This window comes from Brassica napus, chromosome C4 (genome assembly GCF_020379485.1).
Source record: "Brassica napus cultivar Da-Ae chromosome C4, Da-Ae, whole genome shotgun sequence".
Lineage (NCBI taxonomy): Eukaryota > Viridiplantae > Streptophyta > Magnoliopsida > Brassicales > Brassicaceae > Brassica > Brassica napus.
The window spans coordinates 3363232-3387502 of NC_063447.1; the positions used below are offsets into that span (position 1 = coordinate 3363232).

Sequence of the window (24271 nt, forward strand, 5' to 3'; positions counted from 1 at the left end):
TGGATGGCTGCTTGAAGGTCAATGCCTTCAAAGACGCGGAGCGCGCCTTCTACATTGCCTCTTTGGTACTCTAGTCTTCCAAGAAGTGCTCTTGCTTCCTGTAACAAGTGAAAAGATTGAGAGTCCTTTTCTTGGATTCATGAATATGTTTGGGAGATGAGAAACAAAGCAAACCAAACCTCGGAGTTGAGTGATAAGCCTTCTCTTAAAGAAGATTCAGCGTCTTGGATGTTTCCTTCATCAAGCTTTGCTTCGACTTCAGTTGTTTTCATGCAGGCTCCATTTGCGCAAAGCCGCAGAGTAGGACTCTCATTTTCGCCGTTGCTCTCGCTAAGCTCTGAAGATTGATCACCAAGCATTGTTCACCCCTTTGTATTAGACTAAAACCGTCCTCCTGTCACTTTCTCTCTCTCTCTCTCTATCCTTTTAGTGCTTTAAACATCAATCCACCATAACTAGCAACTGCATTGGAAAGAAAATAAACAACTCATTTCGAAAATCTAACACAATCATTGAGTTGAAGTCAACGCAGTTTCCTTTGTAAAGAGGAGAAGAAACATTTCTAAGGAAAACAATTGTTGTGCAAATCCAAGAACTGGAATCATCATTGTCTCAAAAGGACCCACAAAAATGGAAGCTTCAAAGACAAACAAACAAACAAACAAAAAAATCTTCAACTTTGTCATCTTTCTGACTTATTTTTTTGTTGGTTTGGTTTTCACTTAGGAGTCATTACCTTACACAGTTTGAGACTACATTCCTTTGATCTGTTATATTCTATGAATTTTCTTGTTTTAGAAAAAAAAACAATTCGATGATTTTTTTTTTTCAATTCTCGTCTGAAATCAAAAGAACAATGTTGATTCCAAAATTCTAACAAAAGAAATGCAATGTGGGTAAACAAATCTGTCAATGCCATTGCTTCAATAAACTAAAACAATGATGCGAAATTGAATCTAGTGGATATTTAAATAATCTCATTTCGAGAAAAATAAAATAAAAATACCGTACCTACGATCATTCGCTTCATGTTCCGGAGGAAAGCAGATCGAATCAACGATGCAAAAGGAGAAGAAGCTGGTACACTAGCGAGCGAGGAATCGGATCTGAGCACCGTGAATTATGAAATGTGAATCTGTCTGACGAAGGAGACGAAACAATTAAAAAAAAATTGAGAGAAAGAGAGGAAACTTTTTTTTTCTCACCGTACGTTTTGATCTTTATTAAATTAATATTATTACAAAGACTGTTTGTGTGTCCGAACGAACGGGGCCGTACGTGGTTCCGTTGTTTGCAGAACGTGAACGGAGAGAGACAGACACCTTGTTCTGTCTGAAAAACTTATTATTTTTGTGCAATTCCGTTTGTTCATTAGGGGTATATGTGTCCTTTCGTCGGTTAGTTCTGTAAGAGGTAGAGATGTTAATTGGGCTGTCCGCTGCCAAATGGCCCAACTCATTACAATGGTTAATTAGAGCCAAACCTGCCCATAAAGAAATAAGGAAAACAAAGGACAGTTTATCATATGAAACCTTCATTAGTAATTCTTCTCTCGATAAAAAATATCCGTAAACGAACCAATTAAAAAATCTTGTCCACAATTAACAGATACGCAAGTCCTCAGCAACTTCGACGACTGTTAATAACTCAACGTTGTTTAATATGGAGGACACATATGTTTTCTTTTTGAAAGCAAGAATACACATTTGTTCATAAATCATAACTGGATTGACTTATAAGAAGATGGCCTCACACACAAATACGCAACGCAGATATAACGCGGACACATACCATACACCAATTATGGGAGTTTTCTTCTTATCTTTAGCTTTTGCCAATAATAAAGTAGCACCTTCTTGTTGGATTTTTCTATAAATATAAAAATGAGAAGAGTATTAAAGCCATATGCATTTCCTTTTAAATTATATAGGACAAAAGCGTTATGTGGTATTTACAAACTTCTAAGACTTTCATGTTCTTTTGCGTGCGTCTATGTAAACGATTCAAATCAATCAATTTCAAACCATTAATACATCATAAGTTCATATCATAAGTTCTAACTTGTTCTTATATTTTGTTGTTTTGTTTTAAAGAGTGTTACCCTCGAAAGTAATTCTAAGTTTGGAATGAGGAAGCATTTTATGATTTTATCTGACTGCAACAGTCTCAATCTAGTAGAAAAATAATTGAAAAGTAGAGCTCCTCACATCCACGGAGAATGTATTGTTACAAAGGCGTGAGGACCAGTCTATCAATCGAATAATTTGCAAGCTTTAAATATTCCTTTTGGATGAAAATTTATTTTGGAATATTATTCTCCTTATAATCACATAATAATCGAGGGCTTTAGAATTGCAAGCTGGAGTTTTGCTATTCATAGAAATTATCATCACGCTCCTTTAGCATTAAGAAACACTTTATCAAATTACTACGTATACCAAAAGCAACTATATGTCTATTTATACATACCAGGGTCTTTGCCCGGGCTACGCCCGAGTAAATTTCTTCTTCTTATTTTTAATTAATTTTAGCTTGTTTATTGTTTATAAAAGCATGTATATATATTATTTCAAATTGACTACCAAAAATATAAGTAATAATACGCAAATTAATTTATTATGTTATCGAACGAATTTGAAATGAATAAGTTCAGGGGTTGATTGGTAATGGTGGTAAATGTTTTAGATATCCACTTTTTTCTAAAAAATCTTTTTTTCAAAAAAAACAATCATATTTTAGCTTTTAAAATTAATGATACAGTATAAGGTTTAAAAAAAAAAAAATATATTAGTTTTCAAAATCAACTTTTCTAAAGATTTTATTTAGTGCTTTGAAAATAAATATATAGCAAAACAAATAAAGCCGAAGCAAAACAATTCACAGCTTATTTTCTAAAGTAAAAAAAAAAAAAAAAAACTACATAACAACCAATCAACTCCTTACTCTTTGTTGTTTATTTATTATTAAAATTAACGGAAAGTGATGAATAGTCAATATTCTTAAGTTTCAGCTAAAATCTTTTGTTTCATATAAAACAATTGTTAAATCTACATTTAATTTAAAACTTTTTTATGTATTTAGAATTATTGATTTTACATTTTCAATTTCTGCTCTCTCTACCAAAAAAAATACAAACTGACATATATACAGACTTTTTGTATTGTTTATTTCAAATGATAAATAATTTCATTTGTATAATTAATTTACGGGTATACAATATTGATTTGATACACTAACCAAAATTCTTTTATCAAGGAGACTAAAAACTATTTTTTCAGCTAAAGGTTAAGATATTTTTTTTCGATCAAATATCAATGGAATTAAGAGAAATGAAATTGCTTTACATGGTTTCTGATTAAAATAGATGATTTAAATCTGTTATTTTTACAAAACCAAACTATTTTATGATAAAGAATAAACTGAATAAAAATATCAAACAAAAAAAATGTTATTTTCCTCAAAACCAGCCTACGGAAACACATTATAAATAAAAATAAAACACAAACCTAACTAATCCAATTTGTTTTGTAAAACACCACACAAAAATTAGTCTTTAAATCATATAAACCAGACCATCACTCTGTAGATTTGGAAACACTACATAAAATTTAGAGTATAATATAGGACTGACGATGCCTTACAAGTGCATATAATTATGCAATGAGTATGAAAAAACATGTTAATATTATCATAAAAACAAACTATGTTCTAAAAAAATCTTAAAAACAATCTCTTGTCAGTGTGAATAGCTCGGTCGGTATATGCTTTCATCTTCTCATAATGAAAATTATATCCCAACCTCTCTGCTATTCTTCAAGTTGAAAACTATGTTTATCTTAACTGGTCTTGATTAAAATTACATAAAAAAAAACAGAGTAGACATGGTAGTCTCTTAGTGGATCTGCATTTATTCTTGTAGTATTCATCATCTCTAATTATGCAAGCTGTGTTGGTGTGCTCTCTCTTTTAGACTGTGTTTTTCTTTCATGGTTTTGAAATATGATAATTGTGATTATTTGCATGATCGCATCACCCATACTTTATGGCTGACAAAATATGTGTATTAATAAGGATATAGACTATAATTTTTGACGGTCATGACAGCTTGATTATATATGCCTGAGACATCAACTAAGATTCACATTCACATGATTAAGTGCATTTGCGAGAAAAGGAATTGGCATTCACATGAGATTGATATATTATTTGGTCTTTTAGCTCGTTACTAAGCCGAACCGTCAAGGGTTCATGTGAGGATGTTCCATGACCATATCATTATTGTATAAAAGGCTTACGTGCAAGTGTTATACCAAGATATTCATGATAGTTGAGGAACTTGCCACAATAGCAAAGTTTGAGGTTTTGGGAGGGAAGCCTCAGTTGCCGTCATTTCTTTTGAAGATACTGCAGGAGATACCAAATTGGATGACATCGTCATCTGCAGTAGGAATATCAGTGAAAATATATTTGAATACATACTTAGCCCTAAATCATTTTTACAATCCAGATTATTGTCATATATATATAATTAAACATATAAAATTGTGGTTTTATTTTACATTTAGATGCATAGTATTTCACTCGTTTTAGCTTTCTTCAGTGATAATAGAGTGATCAAGATCGTTCAACGAATTGTCCTAAAAGCACATGCTAAAAGAGATGATATGAAGACACATTTTCTCATTGGCCTTGTTCTTTTACTTGTTTTTTTTTACTTCTTGCTCACTTTTGTTGCATTAGCAATCTACGAATCACAAACTCAATCAAAAACCCAACTGTTGGAATCAGATTATTATTTTTTAAGATGGGAACACTTACCTGATCAAAAAGCAGTATATATGTACTTTGCAAACTGAATTTCTACATTTTCTCGATTTTCCTGTCAAGATCAAACACCAATAGATGTGAAATTCCGTTTACAACAGTAAGAAAAATATAATGTAGCCAAGAACACATCATCGCTGCTAGACCAGTACCAAACCCAACAATGCCTGAATCCAATCAGATACAAACCCAGTGAAAAGCTTATATGAACGACTCATGTAAAACAATAAGTCTAAACCAAAATACAAGCATGTCAAATATGTGAAGGATTCAAAAATACATAATTTCTCACAAAGATTGCTGAAGACACGACTGTTCTTGGATCCGCTAATCATGTTGTATAGGGAAAGACTACACCAATGTCAGTATCTTCCCCAAAGCCATAAGAGCTTCCAAGAAAGAGTTCCACCAACTAATGCAGATAAAAAAAAGAGGCCAAGAACTATACGATGTAACTAATTAACTAATCTTCTTTATCAAACTTTCACATTCACCAATATTTTGGCTTTTGTGTTCACATTCATCAATTTATTTTATGGGGGGAGATGATGAGATTGAAATAAATTTAGGCCGATTGGATTTCTGCAGTAAAGTGATAAGCTTTATGGCTCTTTGAGGAGCATCAGAATCGATAGTAACTGCCAGGAGTTGGAGGCAGACCATGAGACGATGGTAGTAAGTCACCGGCGAGAAGATAGGTTTTACTTTTAAAAATGGGCCAGTTCTCAATATTATCAGTCCACACAATTGGCCCGTGAAATGTTTATGTCGAGTAAACAATAGTCTGACGTGACCACTAAAAGCTTTCTTATTCGTTGATTTTTTTTTTAATGACGTGGCATAGCTCAGAAGGCTTCATATTTCCCTTTTAGTATTGTAAGGTAATATAAGACAAAATACGAACTATATAACTTAATTTTTGTTCTTCAATATATATATTAATTGAATTAATTTGTAGTATTATATAGGCATATAAGGTCTTACTTAATTGAATTAATTTGTAGTATTTTTGTTCCCCGGTCTGGGTTTCTAGAGTGATGACATGCATTTCTTCGGTTACTTATAAGGTCTTACTTAATGGTCAACCTAAAGGGAGCATTTTTTCAGAGAGAGGACCGAGACAAGGGGATCCACTTTCTACGTACTTATTCATTTTATGTACGGAAGCTCTTATTGCGAATATTAGGAAAGAAGACGAGAGAGAAATGTTTAACAGGATTAAAGATTTCACTTGGAGGTCCTGCAGTTTCACATCTACTATTTGCGGACGATAGCTTGTTTTTCTGTAAGGCGAATGTGGCTGAATGTGATGTTATCTTAAAACTCCTGAAAGACTACGAAGCAGTCTCGGGCCAATTAATAAATTTTGATAAATCTTCCTTGCAATTTGGTCATAAGGTACCAGATTCACAGAAGGTGAAGATTCAAAATAAACTTGGCATTACTAAGTTGGGAGGTATGGGAAATTATTTGGGTATACCAGAGAGCTTGGGTGGATCCAAAATACAAGGTATTGGATTTTTGAATGAAAGGGTCAATAATAAGGTGAACAGTTGGACAGTCCGGTTTCTTATAAAAGGTGATAAGGAAGTAATGATAAATTCAGTAGCCTCGACAATGTCAAATCATGTTATGTCTTGCTATAGATTACCAAAGGCATAAAGAAAATTACAGGGGCTACTGCCCACTTCTGGTGGGGTAGTGATGGCAATAAGAAAGGCATACACTGGCTTTCCTGAGATAAATTATGTAAATCCAAGGAGGAGGGAGGTCTTAGCTTTAGAGATTTGCAAGATTTCAATACAGCTTTGTTGGCGAAAAAATTATGGCGTTTGATTGACAAACCAGATTGTTTGTTTTCAAAAGTGTTTAAAGGCCGATATTTTCGGAATACAGATCCTTTGGATCCTCACAGATCTTATTCACCTTCTTATGGCTGGAGAACTATATGTTCAGCTAGATCTCTGGTAAACAAAAGGCTAATCAAAAGAGTGGGAACGGGACAGACCATCTCCGTATGGAATGATCTGTGGATTCCTGCTCCTCGCCCGAGATCAGCTAAACCAAAAATGCAACCTCAATTTTTAAATCTTTTTTTAAAGGTAGAACATCTCATCGATCCGGTAACTAAATCTTGGAATGTGGATTTGCTGAAAGCATATATACATCCTGATGATGTCGATATTATTAGAGGTCTGGCTATAAGTCGGATTGGTAGGCAGGATTCTTATGGGTGATCATTCACAGAGTCCCGAAAATACACTATCAAATCAGGGTATAGGACGGAGTTATTATTTCCAGATAGGGCACAGGAGACTGTCCCTTATGGTCCAAATATTAAGCCTCTGTTGGCCTTCTCATGAAACTCAATTGTTCTCCGAAACTGAGACATTTTGTTTGGCAAGTCATTACAGGTACTATACCGGTTACAAAAAATTTAAGGGCGCGTGGTATCAATTGTGATATTCGATGCAGTATTTGTGGTGCAGAAGAAGAGTCAATTAACCATGTTCTATTTGAATGCCCTCCAGCTTTGCAAACTTGGGCTTTATCAAAAATTCCTTCAGCCCCTGGTATTTTCCTGACCTCTTCGGTCTTTACTAATATGGATTATCTCTTCTGGCGATTGCCAAAAGAGTATGACTTTAGTAACTTTCCATGGATATTGTGGTACATTTGGAAAAATAGAAACAATAAAGTTTTCAATAACAAAGATGGAAATCCGCAGGAAATTCTGAGAATCGCTGAAGTAGAGGGAGAGGTATGGACAGAGGCTCAGCTCACAATTCCAGAAAGACAACACATGGTTTCACAGCCCTTTGACTGGCGATCATCAGGGCATTCGAAAATCTGTTTTGTAGATGGTGCGTGGAAGGAAACATATAAATTCTCGGGACAGGGTTGGTTCTGTAGAGATGTGGTTACAGAAGAGAAGATGATGGGGGCGATGAATCTCTGAAGAAGCTTATCAGCTTTACATGCAGAATATGAAGCTTTGATATGGGCTATGGAGTGCATGAAGACCCTTGATTATCCAGACATGGTTTTTGCGACAGACTGTTCTCAATTGGTGAAGATGGTGTTCTCACCTGATGAATGGCCAGTTTTTGCTACACACTTGGAGGAATTTCGACGCAGTAAGACTTTCTTTCCTACCGACATATACCAAGAGCAACTAATCTAGTGGCGGACAAGCTTACACGAGGTGCACAGAGTTCTCCTTCAACTGTGTTTTATGTTGATTTCACCTCACCGGTTTGGCTATCTGAACCGGTAGAAAATATCTCATAGTATCGTTGTCGGAAAAAAAATATATAGGCATATTATTGCGTGAATTAGTTATGCATGCATTTATTAGACAAGACTATAAGATTTAGCAATTATTAATATAGACAATTTTTGGTTGTTAAATACTCCACTATATAGATAGACGATGTCTGAAGTCACTCGTAAGCTCTATTGGAGGCAATATACTCCATGAGTTTAGTGGCATCCTTATCCATGCTCTACTATTGGTTGATATATTACTTAATATTAAGACATAGTGGGATAAAAGGTGTGATTCATGTAAAACAAATATGGTTATGTTCATTGTAATTAACTAGCATCGAACTGTCGAGGTAGAAAATATTTCAAGACGGTGACTGGTACTGTGAATAGGATTATACTATATGTATTTACTATTCGTATTAATTGTGCCTTCATAACATAAATACTTTATGATGAGTTGTTTGTAAAAAGGTGTGAACCAATTAGACGCGGTTTGCTTTAGAATGTTCACACTTTATTTTGGTCATTAAGTTAATTAATGTTAGCCAAAAACATATATAAATCAATATCACTTAAATGTTACACTTTGCATGTTATAGATCATCTATATCATATATAACTAGACATAGAATATACTAATATGTTTATATTCGCAATAAAAGAAAGCACATACATTATACGTAGTAGCTCTATGATTAAAAAGCAGCAAATGATTGTGAATATTACGCACAGACTGGCAATTTTAAAGCCCTTGTACATCGTTGCTTCACTCTTAAGGTTTGCGTTTAAAGAACTAACTTCATAAACCATACATATGTCATATATGGAACACTAGCTAGTCTAGATTCATACATATTTTGTGTGAAATGTTATCTTGATTGTATATTTGTATCAATGCATATGTGTATGGTTTCTCTTTTTTGTCAATAATGTAAAATAAGGTACTTGTGACTTCCTCTAAATCATATTTTACACCAATAAATTGATAAAAACATCAAATTCTGAAATATTCATTCATTATATCATATGGAATAGACTTAGATTAGGTACTGTCTTATTATACAATATGAAAGGTTAATATGGATGCGTTATTCGTTGTGGTATATCATCTTACTCGACACTTAAGAGTCGTGTGGTATTAAGAAACAAAAGAACACAAATTTAAAATATTAACGAACTCTACAATGCATGCTAGTATATATATATACATTCACATGCATCATTGAGCTGCTACTACTACAACTCGTAAATCGTTAAGTTTCATAACTATAATGGCTTCATCACCATCAACGCTATTACATCACAAGTGTTCAAAAACACTAATGATTTTACTCATCATAAATTTCGTAAACCTAATTCATACCACCTCAGCTGTGACCAACTCCAATTCCAACTCCCACTTCTCAAGATTCTCAAGACATGGAAGCTCATCATCGAGAACCAAACAAGGGTTTCTAGCATCGGTCCAAGAGAGTATGAACCATGCTATATTGGCTCGTTCTCTAGCTTTCAATCTCACTCTTTCTCATCGAACCGCACAAGTCCACATGGTCGATCCCATCCACGACTGCCTTGAGCTGCTCGACGACACACTTGAAATGTTGTCTCGCATCACCATGATGCAAGACAAAGCTTCAAGTGATGATGATGAAGACGTTCACACATGGCTAAGCGCAGCACTCACGAACCAAGACACTTGTCAGCAGAGCCTCCAAGAAAAATCCAAGTCTTACAAACACGGAATCGCGATGGATTTCGCCGCAAGAAACCTCACCGGTTTGTTAACTAACTCGCTTGAGTTGTTCGCATCCGTGAAGTCAAAAGGCCGGAGACTCTTGTCAGAACAGGCGCACTATCCGAGGTTTGTTACTTGGCTAAAAGAGCGGAGGCTTTTAGAAGCTTCGGTGGAGGAACTGAAGATTGATGCGGTGGTGGCTGCAGACGGTAGTGGGACTCACAAAACCGTAGGAGAAGCGTTGGCTGCGTCGTTGGCGAGTAGTGGCGGCAGAACCGTAATTCACCTGAAAGCTGGGACCTATCATGAAAACATCAAGATTCCGACAAAGCAGAAGAACGTTATGTTAGTTGGCGATGGTAAGGGTAAAACGATCATTGTCGGTAGCCGAAGCAATAGAGGCGGCTGGACTACTTACCAATCTGCCACCGTCGGTAAGATACTATATAAGTTAATATTCAACGAGTAAAAAAATTATCCGAAAATGAATAAAAACAAGAAAACTAATATTCTTTACCAAAAGTCCAAAACCAATTGAATATATTCAGTTTCGATTTTAATAATTTTTGGTTTTGAAAAATATAGAAATTAATGAAATTAAAACATTGTTCTAAAAACCAGTGGGTATAAACGAATTTTTTTTTATATAAACTAATTTTTCTAACGTGAATTTCTAGGGGTGTTCAATATGGCAAAATCGAACCGTACCGAACCAAACCAAACCGAAATAGATAATATGGTTTGGATTTGGTATATACCATACAAACCGAATGGATATGATTTTTAAAAAACCGTAGGATTTGGATATGGTTCGGTATATAACCGATAAAATCGAATAAACTGAATAAAACCGATCAAAAAATAGAAACATGTAAATATGTATATATTTTATAACAACGTATGAAAATCATAAGTTTTTTTTTTTTTGCTAATAACTATTACCAGATTTTTTACAGTAATAAAATAGTCCTGATTTGTAAAACACTTGAACTATAATTAAAGAATAATTCATCGCAAACATGCTTCTTATTTTCTTAATCTTCTTTTGATCTTTTTGCTTTAATTTAACATTGACTAAATTGAAATAAAAATTATAAATTTGATGATAACAATTAGTGAAAATTCTTCACAATTTTTTTTATCTATAAACGAATAGAGTTTCGTGTTTAATAGAAGAAACATGACTTTGATGAACGCTAAATATGAAAGAATATAATAATTTATTTTTTGTGCTTCGTGCTTCTGTTTATTTTTTGTTTTTTATTTTTATTATCAAAATTTTGAGCTTTGATTTTAATTATAGATTTGATTATTTATTAGATGATAGAAAATTTTTTTATTTTTGTTCTTTTATTTAAACTTATAATATTTTTTAATAAATGAATGTGTTGACAGCAAGACTCTAAAATTCATATAATATGATCCCAAAATAAAGAATTATGTTTTTTGGTATAAAACCGAATAAACCGAAAACCGACGGTATATAAACCAAACCGAACCGATGTAAATATGGATTTAGAATTCTAGTTATATTTTACTAACCGAAATACCGAAAAACCGAAAAAACCGAACCGAAACCGAACCGATATCCGGATTGAACACCCGTATGAATTTCTAATAATCGGTCTAGGTGATGCCTAATCATCTGCCTAAACATTAATCTTCTGTAAAATCGCTTCATTACCGGTTGGTTTCAGTCTTTTTACAAGATAAAAGTATTTAATCTTAAGGAGTTTGAAATTAATTAATATATGTTCCTCATGGTTCGGTTTGGTAAGCTTTTGATTTGGTTAACGAATTCTTTCCTTTAAAAATATTGAAGCTGCTATGGGAGAGGGGTTTATAGCGCGCGACATAACGTTCATGAACAGTGCTGGACCCAAATCGGAGCAAGCGGTGGCTCTCCGCGTCGGAGCAGATAAATCCGTCGTGTATCGATGCTCCGTCGAAGGATACCAAGACTCACTCTACACACACTCCAAAAGACAGTTCTACCGAGACACAGACATCACCGGAACCGTCGACTTCATCTTCGGAAACTCCGCCGTCGTGTTCCAGTCCTGCAACATCGTCGCCCGGAAGCCCTTACCGGGTCAGAGAAACTTCGTGACGGCCCAAGGGCGGAGCCACCCGGAGCAGAACACGGGAATCTCCATTCAGAACTGCAAGATCACGGCGCAGTCGCTGACTTTTCTTGGCCGGCCGTGGAAAGAGTATTCGAGGACGGTGGTGATGCAGTCTTTTCTCGACGGGTCGATCCACCCGTCGGGTTGGTCTCCTTGGTCGGGTTCGGGTAGTTTCGGTCTCAAGACTCTGTTTTACGGGGAGTTTGAGAATACGGGTCCTGGGTCATCGGTTTCGGGTCGGGTTAAATGGGCCGGGTATCATCCGTCTTTAACGGTGAAGGAAGCAGAAGGGTTCACTGTTGCTGGTTTCATTGGCGGGACGATGTGGTTGCCGTCAACGGGCGTTAGTTTCGACTCTGGTCTTGTGAAGTGAGCTTAAGCTGGGGTGTGACAATGATCTAAAGTGTTTTATAATCGTCTTAAACTTAGTTTAATTGTGATTAACACTTTCTTAATTAATTCAAACTGTGTGTTAAATAATCCCATTTTCTTTCTATTATTTGTTTGTGAAAATGTAAAGAAATGTTGGCGAATAAAATTTGGATGGATTGTTACTACAAAAATGTTATACATTTCACAATATCTCTATTTATAAACTTAACTATATTTATAAACTTAACTACATTTTTAACTCGCGCGCCTCCGCGGATGTATTTTTCAAAATATGTTGCTTTTTATTTTTCATTTCACTATTTTGGAGTGGAAAAAAAATACATATCTAAAAAATTTAACTGATCCCGATCCGGGAAAATAATACTAAACCCAAACCGGAATAGATCAAATATCTAAATTATTCAAAAAAAAATCTATTTAGAGAACTGAAACCTAATCCGATCTAAACCAAAATATTTCGGATATCTGAATGTATATGAAATAGATTTATATACTTATATATATATTAATTATTTTTAGATTTAATGTATATAAAAACATCCAAAATATATATGATACTTTTAAATTGGTTTAAATACTTGAAAATATGTAAAAATAGTCAAAAGTAAATATCTAAAATAGTTAAAGTATATTCAAAACACCAAAAATATTTAAAATATTTATTGATTCTCTATCCAAGTATTTAAACCAAACCAATTTATATGTTAAGTTTAGGTACTATGACATATGTTATTCAAATTTATATGAAATATATTATTTTGTTTATAGATTTTGAGAAATTTAAACTATATAGTGAATTTTAAAATTTTAAAATAATTTAAAAAGGTTATTTTAATCCCAACCGAATCCGCAAAGATTCGAACCACGAACCAATTTAGAAATATCCGAATGTTGAAACTTTGATCTCGAAAACCCGAAACCCAAAGAGACCCGAACTGAACCTGAATGGGTATCCGAACGCCCACCCTAGCCACTATTATATATCTTATATATGTCATCATATAATTAGTCTTATTTTATATGTACTATCATATAAATAATAATATAATTAATAGTATTTTATATGTACCATCATATAAATAATCATATTATATTTTAAAATTTTTATGTGAAATATAAAACCAATCATTTAAGTTGGTGTTTGAAATTGGGGTTTGTATTTGTATTTTTCTAATATGCATTGAAAACATATTTTTATAATTTTTCTTGGAAAATATTTTAGTAAAATTTAATTTTTGAATATATGTATATTTTTGAATGAAATTTTGATATAAATTAATTTTAAATTATTATTTTGATTTGAAATATGTATATCAAGTAACATAAGCCCATTATTTTGTAATATAATATAATGGATTTCCAATTTTTTTTAATAACATAAGCCCATTATATTTTTTCTTAATATACTGTTATACATGTTTTCAAACAACATTAAATTCTTTTTTTATTGCTATCTTTGTTTTCAAACAATTTGTAAAGGTATTTCTACTTTTATATGATGGATAACATAATTCCATTATATTCTTTCTTAATATACTGTTCCAAACAATATTATATTCTTTTTTTATTGATATTCTTGTTTCCAAACAGTTCCTAAAAGTACTTCAGTTCTAATAATATAGATTTGTCGAGACTCATTTTCGTTTTTTTTTAGTTGGTAACTGCAAATAAATAGACATAGTTATCTTTGTAGCTAATAACACTATCAAGAAATAAGAATTTTACAATTTGTGGTAACTGCTAATGAATTTTCTTTTTTTTTTTTTTTTTTTTTGTAACATGTAACTGCTAATGAATACATTTATAATTTTGCCAAAGGAATTGGTAAACCACTAAAATGTCAAACTGTTGGACCGAAATTTCTACCTATTGATAAGGCCTAAGCCCATCCATTTCTAAACTTAGAGCCTATAAACGATGGTAGAAGACTTGTTGAATTATTTATGTATCTTGTGTTTTTCTTCTCTTTCTATCAACATCTGATTGGATTTGCACTTTTGTGAACAGAAATATTTTTTCCCTCTTAATTTGATCTATCAACTTAGTTGTATAAACATAAATCATTTTAATTTATCTGTCAATATCTTGTTTTGTATTGATCTATCTCCTCCTAAGGTAAGAGGCCATGTAGAGAAGTTTTGGTTGTTGAACTATGTGAAATGTTTGTTGTCATATCAGTGACTGTGATGATCACAGCCTTGCAAATGGTTCGATTATCCAACTTTATATTTATCTGGCTTGCTGCTAGTTGCTACTAGTATATTGGTAGAAGGAAATAATAAATTGTGATCTTTATTAGTTTTTTGGTCAAAAAAAAAACCAATAAAGATTGGTTATAAGCATTTTTTTACTGAATACTTTTGATATGGTCGGTCTATTAATAAAGAATGTCTACATCAGTACACACTGTTAAGATGCGACGACATGCGATGGTTTTGAGTTTTTTTTTGGGAGATATTTCATGTGCACATGTTATAACCAAATATTTGTTGAACTGAAAGTAGTTTTTTTTTTTTTTTTTTTTGATTATCTGGGAGGTCCGGGGACAAGACCCATAATCTACCAGGCCCGGGACCGGGCAAGCACTGATACCATGGAGACAAGGCCCATAGCATAAAGTATCCTTCCTACGGTGGATCGAACCCAGGAGCGCAACAGCACCAACGCCTGCGGTTAAACCAATTGGGTTTGCCACATCTGTGGTAACTGAAAGTAGTTAGGTAATTAATATATAGAATTATGAGTATTTAATTAAATTCGTATGTTTTCATGATCTTGTGGACATGTAAGATGAAAAGTGTAAATAAATATACTCACTGTTGCATATCAATTAGTTAATTTCTCACCAAATGAACTTCTGGATATGTAGAGAATATTTGCAAAAAAAAACTTCTGGATATGTAATAACACGTTTAAACTTGCTAATTGTAACTTGTAAAGGATAGAAAAAATATAGTATAATTTTATTTTATGTGAGAGTGAGACCCAGAGCCTCCTAACCTTAATCGAAGAAAATGATAAACGATGATTAAGAAGTTTAGATGAAAATAGAAGAGTTAATTAGGAAGTAGTCTTCGTTCCGAGTATTAAAATCTTGCCTCTCTAACAATAGGCAAGATTGGCCCACCTTTTCATTTTCCACGGTTCTGTTTTTCAACTCAAATAATCTTTTTTTTTTGTCACACAACTCAAATAATCAAATAATGAATTTACATGTATATATTGTATATGTGTTGCCAAACCCACGTGCAAACCCTTTGTTTATGTCCGCTTATTTAAGTCTTAGTAATCTAGTAACCAACAAAACTAGTCCAAACATGCATGCTTAACTAGTAATATCGTTACATTGTCGAGTTTCAAACTTACCATAACATGGTCTCTAATCTTCTATTCGTTGTATATGAACTTCTCTTTGTTGATTCTTAATTATAAGAATACGTTACAACCAGTGCTGGCAGTGTAGTATTTTTTTAACGAGTGCATTGTGTATACAATATGAATATCTAAAATTAATCTAAAAGAAACGAAAGTGAAACCTACAATTATATTGCGCCATTTTCTAACTTCTCTCAAATAAGTTAAACATGTTTAAGCGAATATTTGCGGGTATACAGCTTAGTTTTTAAGTCTTGTTCCAAAATGACCAACACATGTTTTTCACCTTCCCATCTTTATAGACTTTCTATGCGGGTTCGGCTTGTTGCATGAGGAGGGTGAACGGTCCTTTATCTTTCTGCATTTGCAATATTCAACCTGAGACAAGCGACATTTGATGTTTCCCCGCGACTTAGGTAATCTCATTTGGTAAAAGGTTCTCAGATGACTATCTTCTGAGTATGCTTTTAAATGACTGGCCTCACTTTATGTGTTGGTTATCGAGAACATCTCCCAAACTGAAAACTACTCTAACTAGGCTGGTTTCTCAAGTTCATTTTCTGTGGATAGAAAGGGTCACAGATACTTCATATAAAGTCTTCAAGCAGATCGACAGGTGCTTTAAGGACATCATCCTTAATCTATCATAAAGGCTTTTGAAATCTCATATAAAATCTGGTTTTCTTACGAGTGATTCACATTGTGGATTGGTTAATTTCCATTTTTCACCATATATTTCCATTATTTTTCTTTCTTTTTTGGTCTTTTATTAAACTCTTAAAAACTGTTCCTTATATAATACTATATAGACATAACTTTGTGGATATAAATATTTCACTATATAAAATAAACATATATTACTGTGTTTATATTTTACTGGTACACTTATTCTTGAGTCACGGCCTCATCTCGTTGGTTTTGGCCTGTCTTATAAGGAAAAACAAAAACAAAAATGAAAGAAAAGTATAGCGCCGTCATGTTATCCACCGGAGAAGGTAACAACGGAGCCACATTAGCCATTACGGGAACAGATTCGCCGACAGTTGTAACGTCAAGTTTAATCAGCCGTCTTCTTTCTTACAAACGTAATAATAAAACAACTGACAATAGAAAGAAAACGTCAGTAATGACGTGATTTTTTCACACGTTTCGTTTATAAACGTGAATACGACATAAATAATAAATTTATTTTCTTCTGTTTCATAGTTGTCACTATTATTACTGTTTGTTCTTTTCGATTTTGTGTTTACATTATTAGTTGAATATTTAAAGTTAGCCCCAACGACTAAAACTATCAATTACAGAAAACGAGAAGGAGAATCAAATAAAACGAATGGTGTGGTTAATATTAATCAAATAATTAAAGCATAAATTAAAAGATAAAGATAAGAGAGAAAGGAAAGTGGAGGGTGGGTAAAGGCCATAGCCATGTGCCTTCATGTGGTGGTTGGCCCATTCCTGGGTCCACTCTACCACTTCTTTAACTCCTTCTTTTATCTAATCTCCATTATTTAATACAAATCTTATTATTCATTTAGTTTGACTCTTAAATAAACTTAATTACCTTTTGAACTTTAAAATATGTCTTCTACGATATAGATGTATAATTTGAAACTTACAGAAAAACGTTGGGTTTGATTAAGGGAATTAATTAGTTTTGGAGTTGAATTTTAGAGTGGGATATATGATAATCATAATATACAAAATAATTAATGGCGTGGAAAATACGCCCGGCGGCAAAGCGGTAGGGAGAGAGTGATTAACACAAAAGAGATGGGACTAATGCTAAATTATAGCCTTAACCAAACACAAATCGTATTCTTCAAGTCTCTCTTCTCCATCTTTTATTTTATTCTGTGGGCTGTCGTTTCTTAAATTTGTTTATTATATAGTTTACATATAATGCTGGTGTCATCTTTAGGTCAAACCAATTGAATTATCTCATATAATAAGAAAAGGTGAAGAAGATATCATTTATATTTTGTTGTTGCTCTTGCATGGTGATTTGGTGAATATTTTATATGTAGTTGAACCTTTTGTCACGTTTTATGTTTGATAATGCCAGCGGGTACTACGTTTATTAACACTCTTCCCTCTAATAAATCATAGTTGTTTTTCTCAGTTGGGTTACTTTCCGAGCTAACGCATAGTTCAAACTTCAACTTGATCATGTTGGAATTGAAAACATAAACCGGTGGTAGCATTGTGTTGTGCTTTTGTTTGTAAGATATTGATCAAGTAAATATTACTCAATAAATTGAAAATTTTGGGGGATTTTTTTTGTTAATAATTTTGCAATGAAAATGAGGTAGATGTTTTCTAGAATCATTCCATACCAATCATCATTTAATTGTCAACTAATGTTGACATAAATACATACACAGTAGATAAAGATATATAGCTTACCTAATATAATCATAAACGTCTCTATTAGCTGTTCACGTTAATTAACCCATACGCATTCGTCACTAAACTTAACCTCTTATAAAACCAAACAAATAAACACAAATATGAGGCTGAAATCTTATTCCATAACCTGATGCCTGCTCCTAATCACTCCCTTTTCCGTTTATTCTTAAAGCTATGAGCCAAAAGGGCTTTAATTATTTTGCATTTACGTAAACATCATCCGAATTATTATTATTTTTAGTATAATACTAACCTTAGTGTTATATATTAATATCTATGTAATATATTTCAAATTGGTAAGAAAATAGCCAAGTTCTGTTAATCTATTCGCATCACCCTTTTTCTTTAAGCCAAAACATCGTTTTCCACTAAATGTCTATTTATTTATTCAAAGACTTTATAACCCTAGGTGCATGTTATACTTATCCAAATACATATGTTTTGCTACAATAACTTCATATTTCACTTTAAATTATAATATGTAATGGTTTAACACATCTATTATTCACCAGTAAACATTCTAAAAGTATTCTAAATTCACAGCAGACGAGTCTTCAAAATTTGAGGTAATACTATACAATTTTAATTTTATATTTTGATATTAAACCCCCAATACAAAACTTCTTATTTATTTTGTTTTTTGTTAAGTATTATTTATTTTGTTCATGTACTGATAAAAAAAACTACCAGTTAAAACTTCTATCCTCATACTTCAATGCAACTAAATTTGATGGGTCAGTTAAGCTCCAGAACTCAATCTATCAAAAGCCAATATAGCTCATCTACTTTTCGTCATCTCTTCAGATCATGTTTTTCTTTCAACTCTAGTCATATTTAGAACATGAATTAACAACTATCTAAAAAAGAAAACTTTTAGGTCGACATATATATATAGTTATAACTTTATACAGGATTTTGAATAGTTGTGTCTTGTGACATAAAAAACCATATTTGGAAAACAAAAGTTAAGTATAAGGAAAAATAAACTATTTTCCACCCTCTCTCCAGTCGCTCTCATCTCCTTTATTTATTAACCCTAATATTGTGCTGTTCTCACAATTTTTTTTATAAAGGTTCTCAACTCAAGTTCTTCTTTTTCTCTAAGAACACAAACAATGGCCTCTGCAGACAAACCCATAAACACAGACGTCCCTGAAAAGGATGTTTTTGCCCTCCACTTCCTCCAATCCCTCTCAAATCTCAGAAGACAAAACACTTTCGATTCTCCTGAAAAAACAAACGATCGTGTTAAGAAAATCAAGAAGGCTGCGTATGTATCCATGGCCAGAGCAGCCGGAGGGACTAACCGGCTGTGGAGCAGAGCCCTCTTGCGCCGAGCCGCCAAAGAAAACAATAAAGTCGTCAGGTTTCCTAGGAGGAAGAAGAGGGTGACGTGTCTGAGGAGGAGGAGTAACCGGAGAGATCCAGTGGAGGAGGAGGAAGCGGAGAGGCTGAGGAATCTTGTCCCGGGAGGCGGTGGCATGGGGACATCAAAGCTGATGGAAGAGACGGCTCATTACATCAAGTGCCTTAGTATGCAGGTTAAGGTTATGCAGTGTCTCGTTGATGGCTTAGCTCCGAAATGATCATCATCATCATCATTAATGATGCATATAATATTGGCTTATCTCCAACACACATAGTATTGGAATGGAGTGATCATGACGCATATCTATATTTGTGTACATATATTCTTATATGTATTATGTATACATACGTGTAAGATAGGATATATACATACTAAATGTGTGGATATGTATTAGTTAAGTAAAGAAAGAATTTTCTTCTTTTTTTGTTTATTTTCTTGAATTTTGATAAAAGGGTATGTTATATATTAGCATGCTTAATTTGGTTGTTTTTTGTCATAACAAAATAATGTAAACATTAGGGTTTGGGAACTTGCCGTTGGAGCTTCGCAGTGCTTTCGTATTCCTATTTTTAGCTATTATCTGCTTGGCTCGTCTTGATTGATCATGAATGATGTTTCTATGGATGGATATATATTATATCGACTAACCTACAAAATAAATTATAGTACCCATAATAACTATTAGAAAATTGAAAATTCACACTTTTATACTTTTAGTCTAATTTGTAAAGCTTATACATATTATATGATGGTTAATGTTTTAAAAATATATACTATAGCTAGTTAAACTATTATTATAGTATTTAGTGATTGTTATATGAAAAATTCTATATGATAATATTTTTTTTAAGTTTTTATCATAAAAATAGCATTCAATGAGAAAAATGACCAAATTGTTTTTTTTATTAAAGAGTAATAATGCATTTATACCTTAGGGTTAAGACTTATGGTTTAAAGTTAAGGGGTGAGATTTCGTGATAGGGTTTCAAATTTTAAAAAATAAAAAAATAAAATTTTTAAAATAAAAAACCTATTTTGATCATTTTCTTTATTGAATGTTATTTTTGTGATAAAATTTTTAAAATAGCTATTTAAGAGAATTGTCATTGTTATATCTGACAAGTGTCGAGTCTTCATATATATTCTTAAAAAGTTTAGTTGGCAGAAATTTATTAGAATAAAATGGTTAAAGAAACTTATCATAAAAAAAATTACCTTCCTTCTATAACTCACACACACATTAGCTACAGCACTCATGCCGGATGCAAGTTATAACTCCATCAGACTATCACATAATTAACAAAGAGACTACTAAATTACATTTTTTTTCTAATCAATCTCATGTTTAGTGTGAACTGAATTATCTACAAGTCATTATATAATGCAGTTGGTCATACATATATTTCGTACGGTTGTTTTACTTTATCAATAATTATATACGTGGCATATAAATAGACTGGTCACTGGTTGGTCGATTCCACAATTTCACATCAAAAAAATGTTCGTGCATTAAACTTTTCATCGGAATTAAATTACAATTTTCCGTTTTTCATTTAATATGACAAACTTGTAAGTTTTATGGAATTGGTTATGTATCAGATAAAAGAATAAACAAAAAGGGAATTTGAATAACTTGAAATATTACAAAATGATGGTTACTGTGTGAGTCTGAATTCAAGGAGAAGAGTATATCATATGGACTCTGTACAACATGTCATGAGTCTTACTACGTAACCTCTCTTTTTTAAGCTGATCTGGCTTAATTGATAACACACCATTAGCTTTGTTGAATCATGTTTCTTAAGCCACAGGCAGAGGATCCTCCGGCGTGTTAGACTCTGATTCTTCAATACCGTAGTTCCATAGCTCTTTAAGCTCTCCTCTTACCAACCCTAGAATGACAGCCAAACCTAGCAAAGAAACAACACATCAGGTTTTTGTTTGAAAGCCATAGACAAGATCAGATAAGAGGAAGAGAAACTCGAGCTTCTGGTATTATTACCGAGTGTGCATGGTACGATGTAGAGTAGCGCAGGCTGACCATGTCCGTCCATTAGATACAGACCTAGATATGTTAGTAACAGACCTACACAACAGAACAACATGTGTTTTAAAGATTCACTAGAAAATCAATTTACGTTATGTTTGCAGAATTAAACTTTACCAACTCCATAGCCAATAGTCAACCAAAGGAAGTATCCACTTGAGATTACTCTCTTTTTGATCTTGTCATATCTGTGAGACCAAAGAGAAGAGTAGTAAGCACTAAAGTCAGAAAGAATTGAACATAGTAATCTTTTGAAGTACCTGGAAGCAAAGGAAATGAGCAGACCGGGGAAGAGGATGTCCCCGAAACCAATCATGTCATAGCCACCCCATGGATCGAAAAACCGAGGAATCCTTAGTAACATAGGAATGGACTCCCCGCTGCTGCTGTCTCCTTGTGCAACCTACAAAGAAGGGCTCTCAAGTAAGACTATCAACTAGCTAACTTGCCATGCTCTAAAAGACTACTCAGCTATTAGAATCAGATACTCACCACAATCATAACACTCTCGTGGAATATCAAAGGTGATATGAAGACCCAGAAGATGTCATAGACAAACGCGCAGCAGAGAAGCACAGTAGCAACCTGGAGGTACAGATAACTATCAGAACAAAGATAGAGAACTACCATGTATCATCACTAACTACGAAGCCAGATTAACTACCTTGATGTTAGGTAATCGAACCACTTGCAAGGCTGTGATCATCAAACAGATGCCCTGCCAACATTGTGACAAAATGAATATTCCAAAGAGAGACATATAAAGCAACCATAAGACACTGAGAGGAATGGCTTCTAAGAGCATTCACTGAATGAAGAAAGGGGAGCTTTACCAAGATGTCTTGCCCAGCCCAAGCATACGAAGTGTGCCGTTTCACAAACCAGAAGACAGCAAACGCCAGACAAAAGATATTCACCAAAAGTGACATCCATGACATTGTCCCAAGCAAAGGGAGCTTCACAGACCTCCGACCAAGATGTCTCCACTTTCTGCAGGCGGTTCACAATATATATCCATCAAGAATTGCTAACCAGAAAAAGAAAAGAAAAAAAAGAGAGAAGTGAGATGTTTAGGAAGAATTTAGAATACCTCAATAAAACTGCCGTAATGATGTTATGCATACCCTGAAAAAAACAGTAGCCACACTTTGTTAAACTAATGAGAAGAATCAAACATAGATTTAATCTCAGTGTTCTACAACTTGTTACCTGCATGCCACCGATGCAGAAGAATATGGTGAGCACCCACACAAACCATGATGACATGAAGTAGAAAAGGAGCAGCAGAAAAATGGAGGCTGTTACTATAAAGAACACAGCTCCAGTCACACTTATATCAAGGATCTCCTTCTCTGGATCATCTTTCCTGGTTCCAGCACCACTAAATTCCTGTAGAAAACAACAACTTCTAGTATGGCTACGAATGGTGAACACCAAACAAAGAATTTAAAAATGTTTTAAAAGATTTAAACCTTTGCTAATATGCTGTAAGATTCATTAGCTTGATCAGGATCTGTAAGATCTGACCACAGAGATGCAACGACAACAGTTCCAACAGCCATGAGCAACAACAATCCTGCTGTGAGGTCCACAGCAGGACGAGTTGGTGCGTACAACAGAAGCTCAACTACAAGAAAAGATCAACAACTCAATAGGCCTAATTAATGGCTAACAGAAGTGGGACGTCACAAGGGGCTCACTCACCACTCTTGTTATCCACCATAGACTTGTTGAGAGCATCCCCGCTTGACTTAGAGATCATTAACACAGGTATGCTCACATTCAAAGAAGTGTCCTTTTCCATACATCCCATCTCATCAAGATCTGACAAAAGATTAAATTAAATTAGATGATACAAAGACATCTACTAAAGACCAAAGTTTCAAAAAACAAAAAACCTTCTTTGTCATTAATAACAAGCAGAGCAGAAGCACCAGCCGCCTCAGCATGTTTAGCCTTCTCAGTGAAAGCACAGCTCCCACGGATCGACAAGGCAATACTCCCATCTAACTGAAACAGAGCAAAAAACAGAGCAAAGCTACATGAATCTGTGAAAAGGCATTGACTTTTTGAGAAAGGATCGCACTTTCGACTGACCCTGGAAGAGAGATTGGAACACGAGTCCAAAGGACGCACAAAAGCAACCGGAGATCTAACGCCCTGATCAGCGTCAGACGGCAAAGCTGCTCCGAATTGAGCGGTTAAACCGGTGAAGAAGTCGTCGCTTTCAACACCATCAACCCAGTTCAAGATCTTAACCTGTGTAATAAGCAGAGCATTCGAGATAATGAGAATCATCAACTCAGCAGAGAATAATCATTAAAGAAAGAATCTTTTTTTTTTTTTTTTTTTGTTGGTTACCATTTGAAACTTATTGGTACAGCCGGGAGACTCGAGGGTTGAGTCTTCGGTCCACGAGGCATCGTCTGCCGCCGCAAAGGAGAAGCCTAGCAGGAGGAGGAAGAGTAGTGCGGTGGGGCATCGGTGGCGCGGCGGATCAGACGAAGGCATGACGCAACCGACGGAACGAATAGGAGAGAAAGGGGAGAGAAAGAGTTGCGGTTAACAGCGTTTAGGGATTATATCGGAGGTCGATTATTATTATATAACTTGTCTTTTTTTTGTAATTAAATATATAATCTAATTATTATTAGTAGTTGTTAGTTAGTTAATTAAAGTATAAGCCATTTTTTTTCTGTTTAAATTGTTTTGTTGGCGTTACT

General features: G+C 33.9%; 3 protein-coding genes across 3 annotated transcripts; 2 read left to right on the forward strand and 1 right to left on the reverse strand.

The window, feature by feature from the left end:
• The first annotated feature begins 9331 nt into the window (after window positions 1-9331).
• Window positions 9332-12518, forward strand: LOC106434483 (probable pectinesterase/pectinesterase inhibitor 16). The gene is made up of 2 exons (XM_013875358.3): window positions 9332-10263; window positions 11652-12518. The coding sequence occupies exons 1-2, from the start codon at window positions 9366-9368 to the stop codon at window positions 12326-12328; spliced, it is 1575 nt and encodes a 524-aa protein (XP_013730812.1). The 5' UTR covers window positions 9332-9365; the 3' UTR covers window positions 12329-12518.
• A 6429-nt stretch (window positions 12519-18947) lies between these two features.
• LOC106434482 (transcription factor IBH1) lies at window positions 18948-20030 on the forward strand. The gene has a single exon (XM_013875357.3). It carries the CDS (start codon window positions 19248-19250, stop codon window positions 19716-19718), a length of 471 nt encoding a protein of 156 aa, XP_013730811.2. The 5' UTR covers window positions 18948-19247; the 3' UTR covers window positions 19719-20030.
• A 1079-nt stretch (window positions 20031-21109) lies between these two features.
• On the reverse strand, window positions 21110-24156 carry LOC106434493 (signal peptide peptidase-like 3). Its single transcript, XM_048753349.1, has 14 exons — window positions 23910-24156; window positions 23646-23807; window positions 23447-23558; window positions 23253-23372; window positions 23021-23175; window positions 22758-22937; window positions 22639-22673; window positions 22382-22538; window positions 22213-22266; window positions 22041-22133; window positions 21809-21951; window positions 21666-21736; window positions 21504-21587; window positions 21110-21411 (listed from the first exon to the last, which is right to left on the reverse strand). Exons 1-14 carry the CDS (start codon window positions 24057-24059, stop codon window positions 21302-21304), a joined length of 1626 nt encoding a protein of 541 aa, XP_048609306.1. The 5' UTR covers window positions 24060-24156; the 3' UTR covers window positions 21110-21301.
• Window positions 24157-24271: the final 115 nt, after the last annotated feature.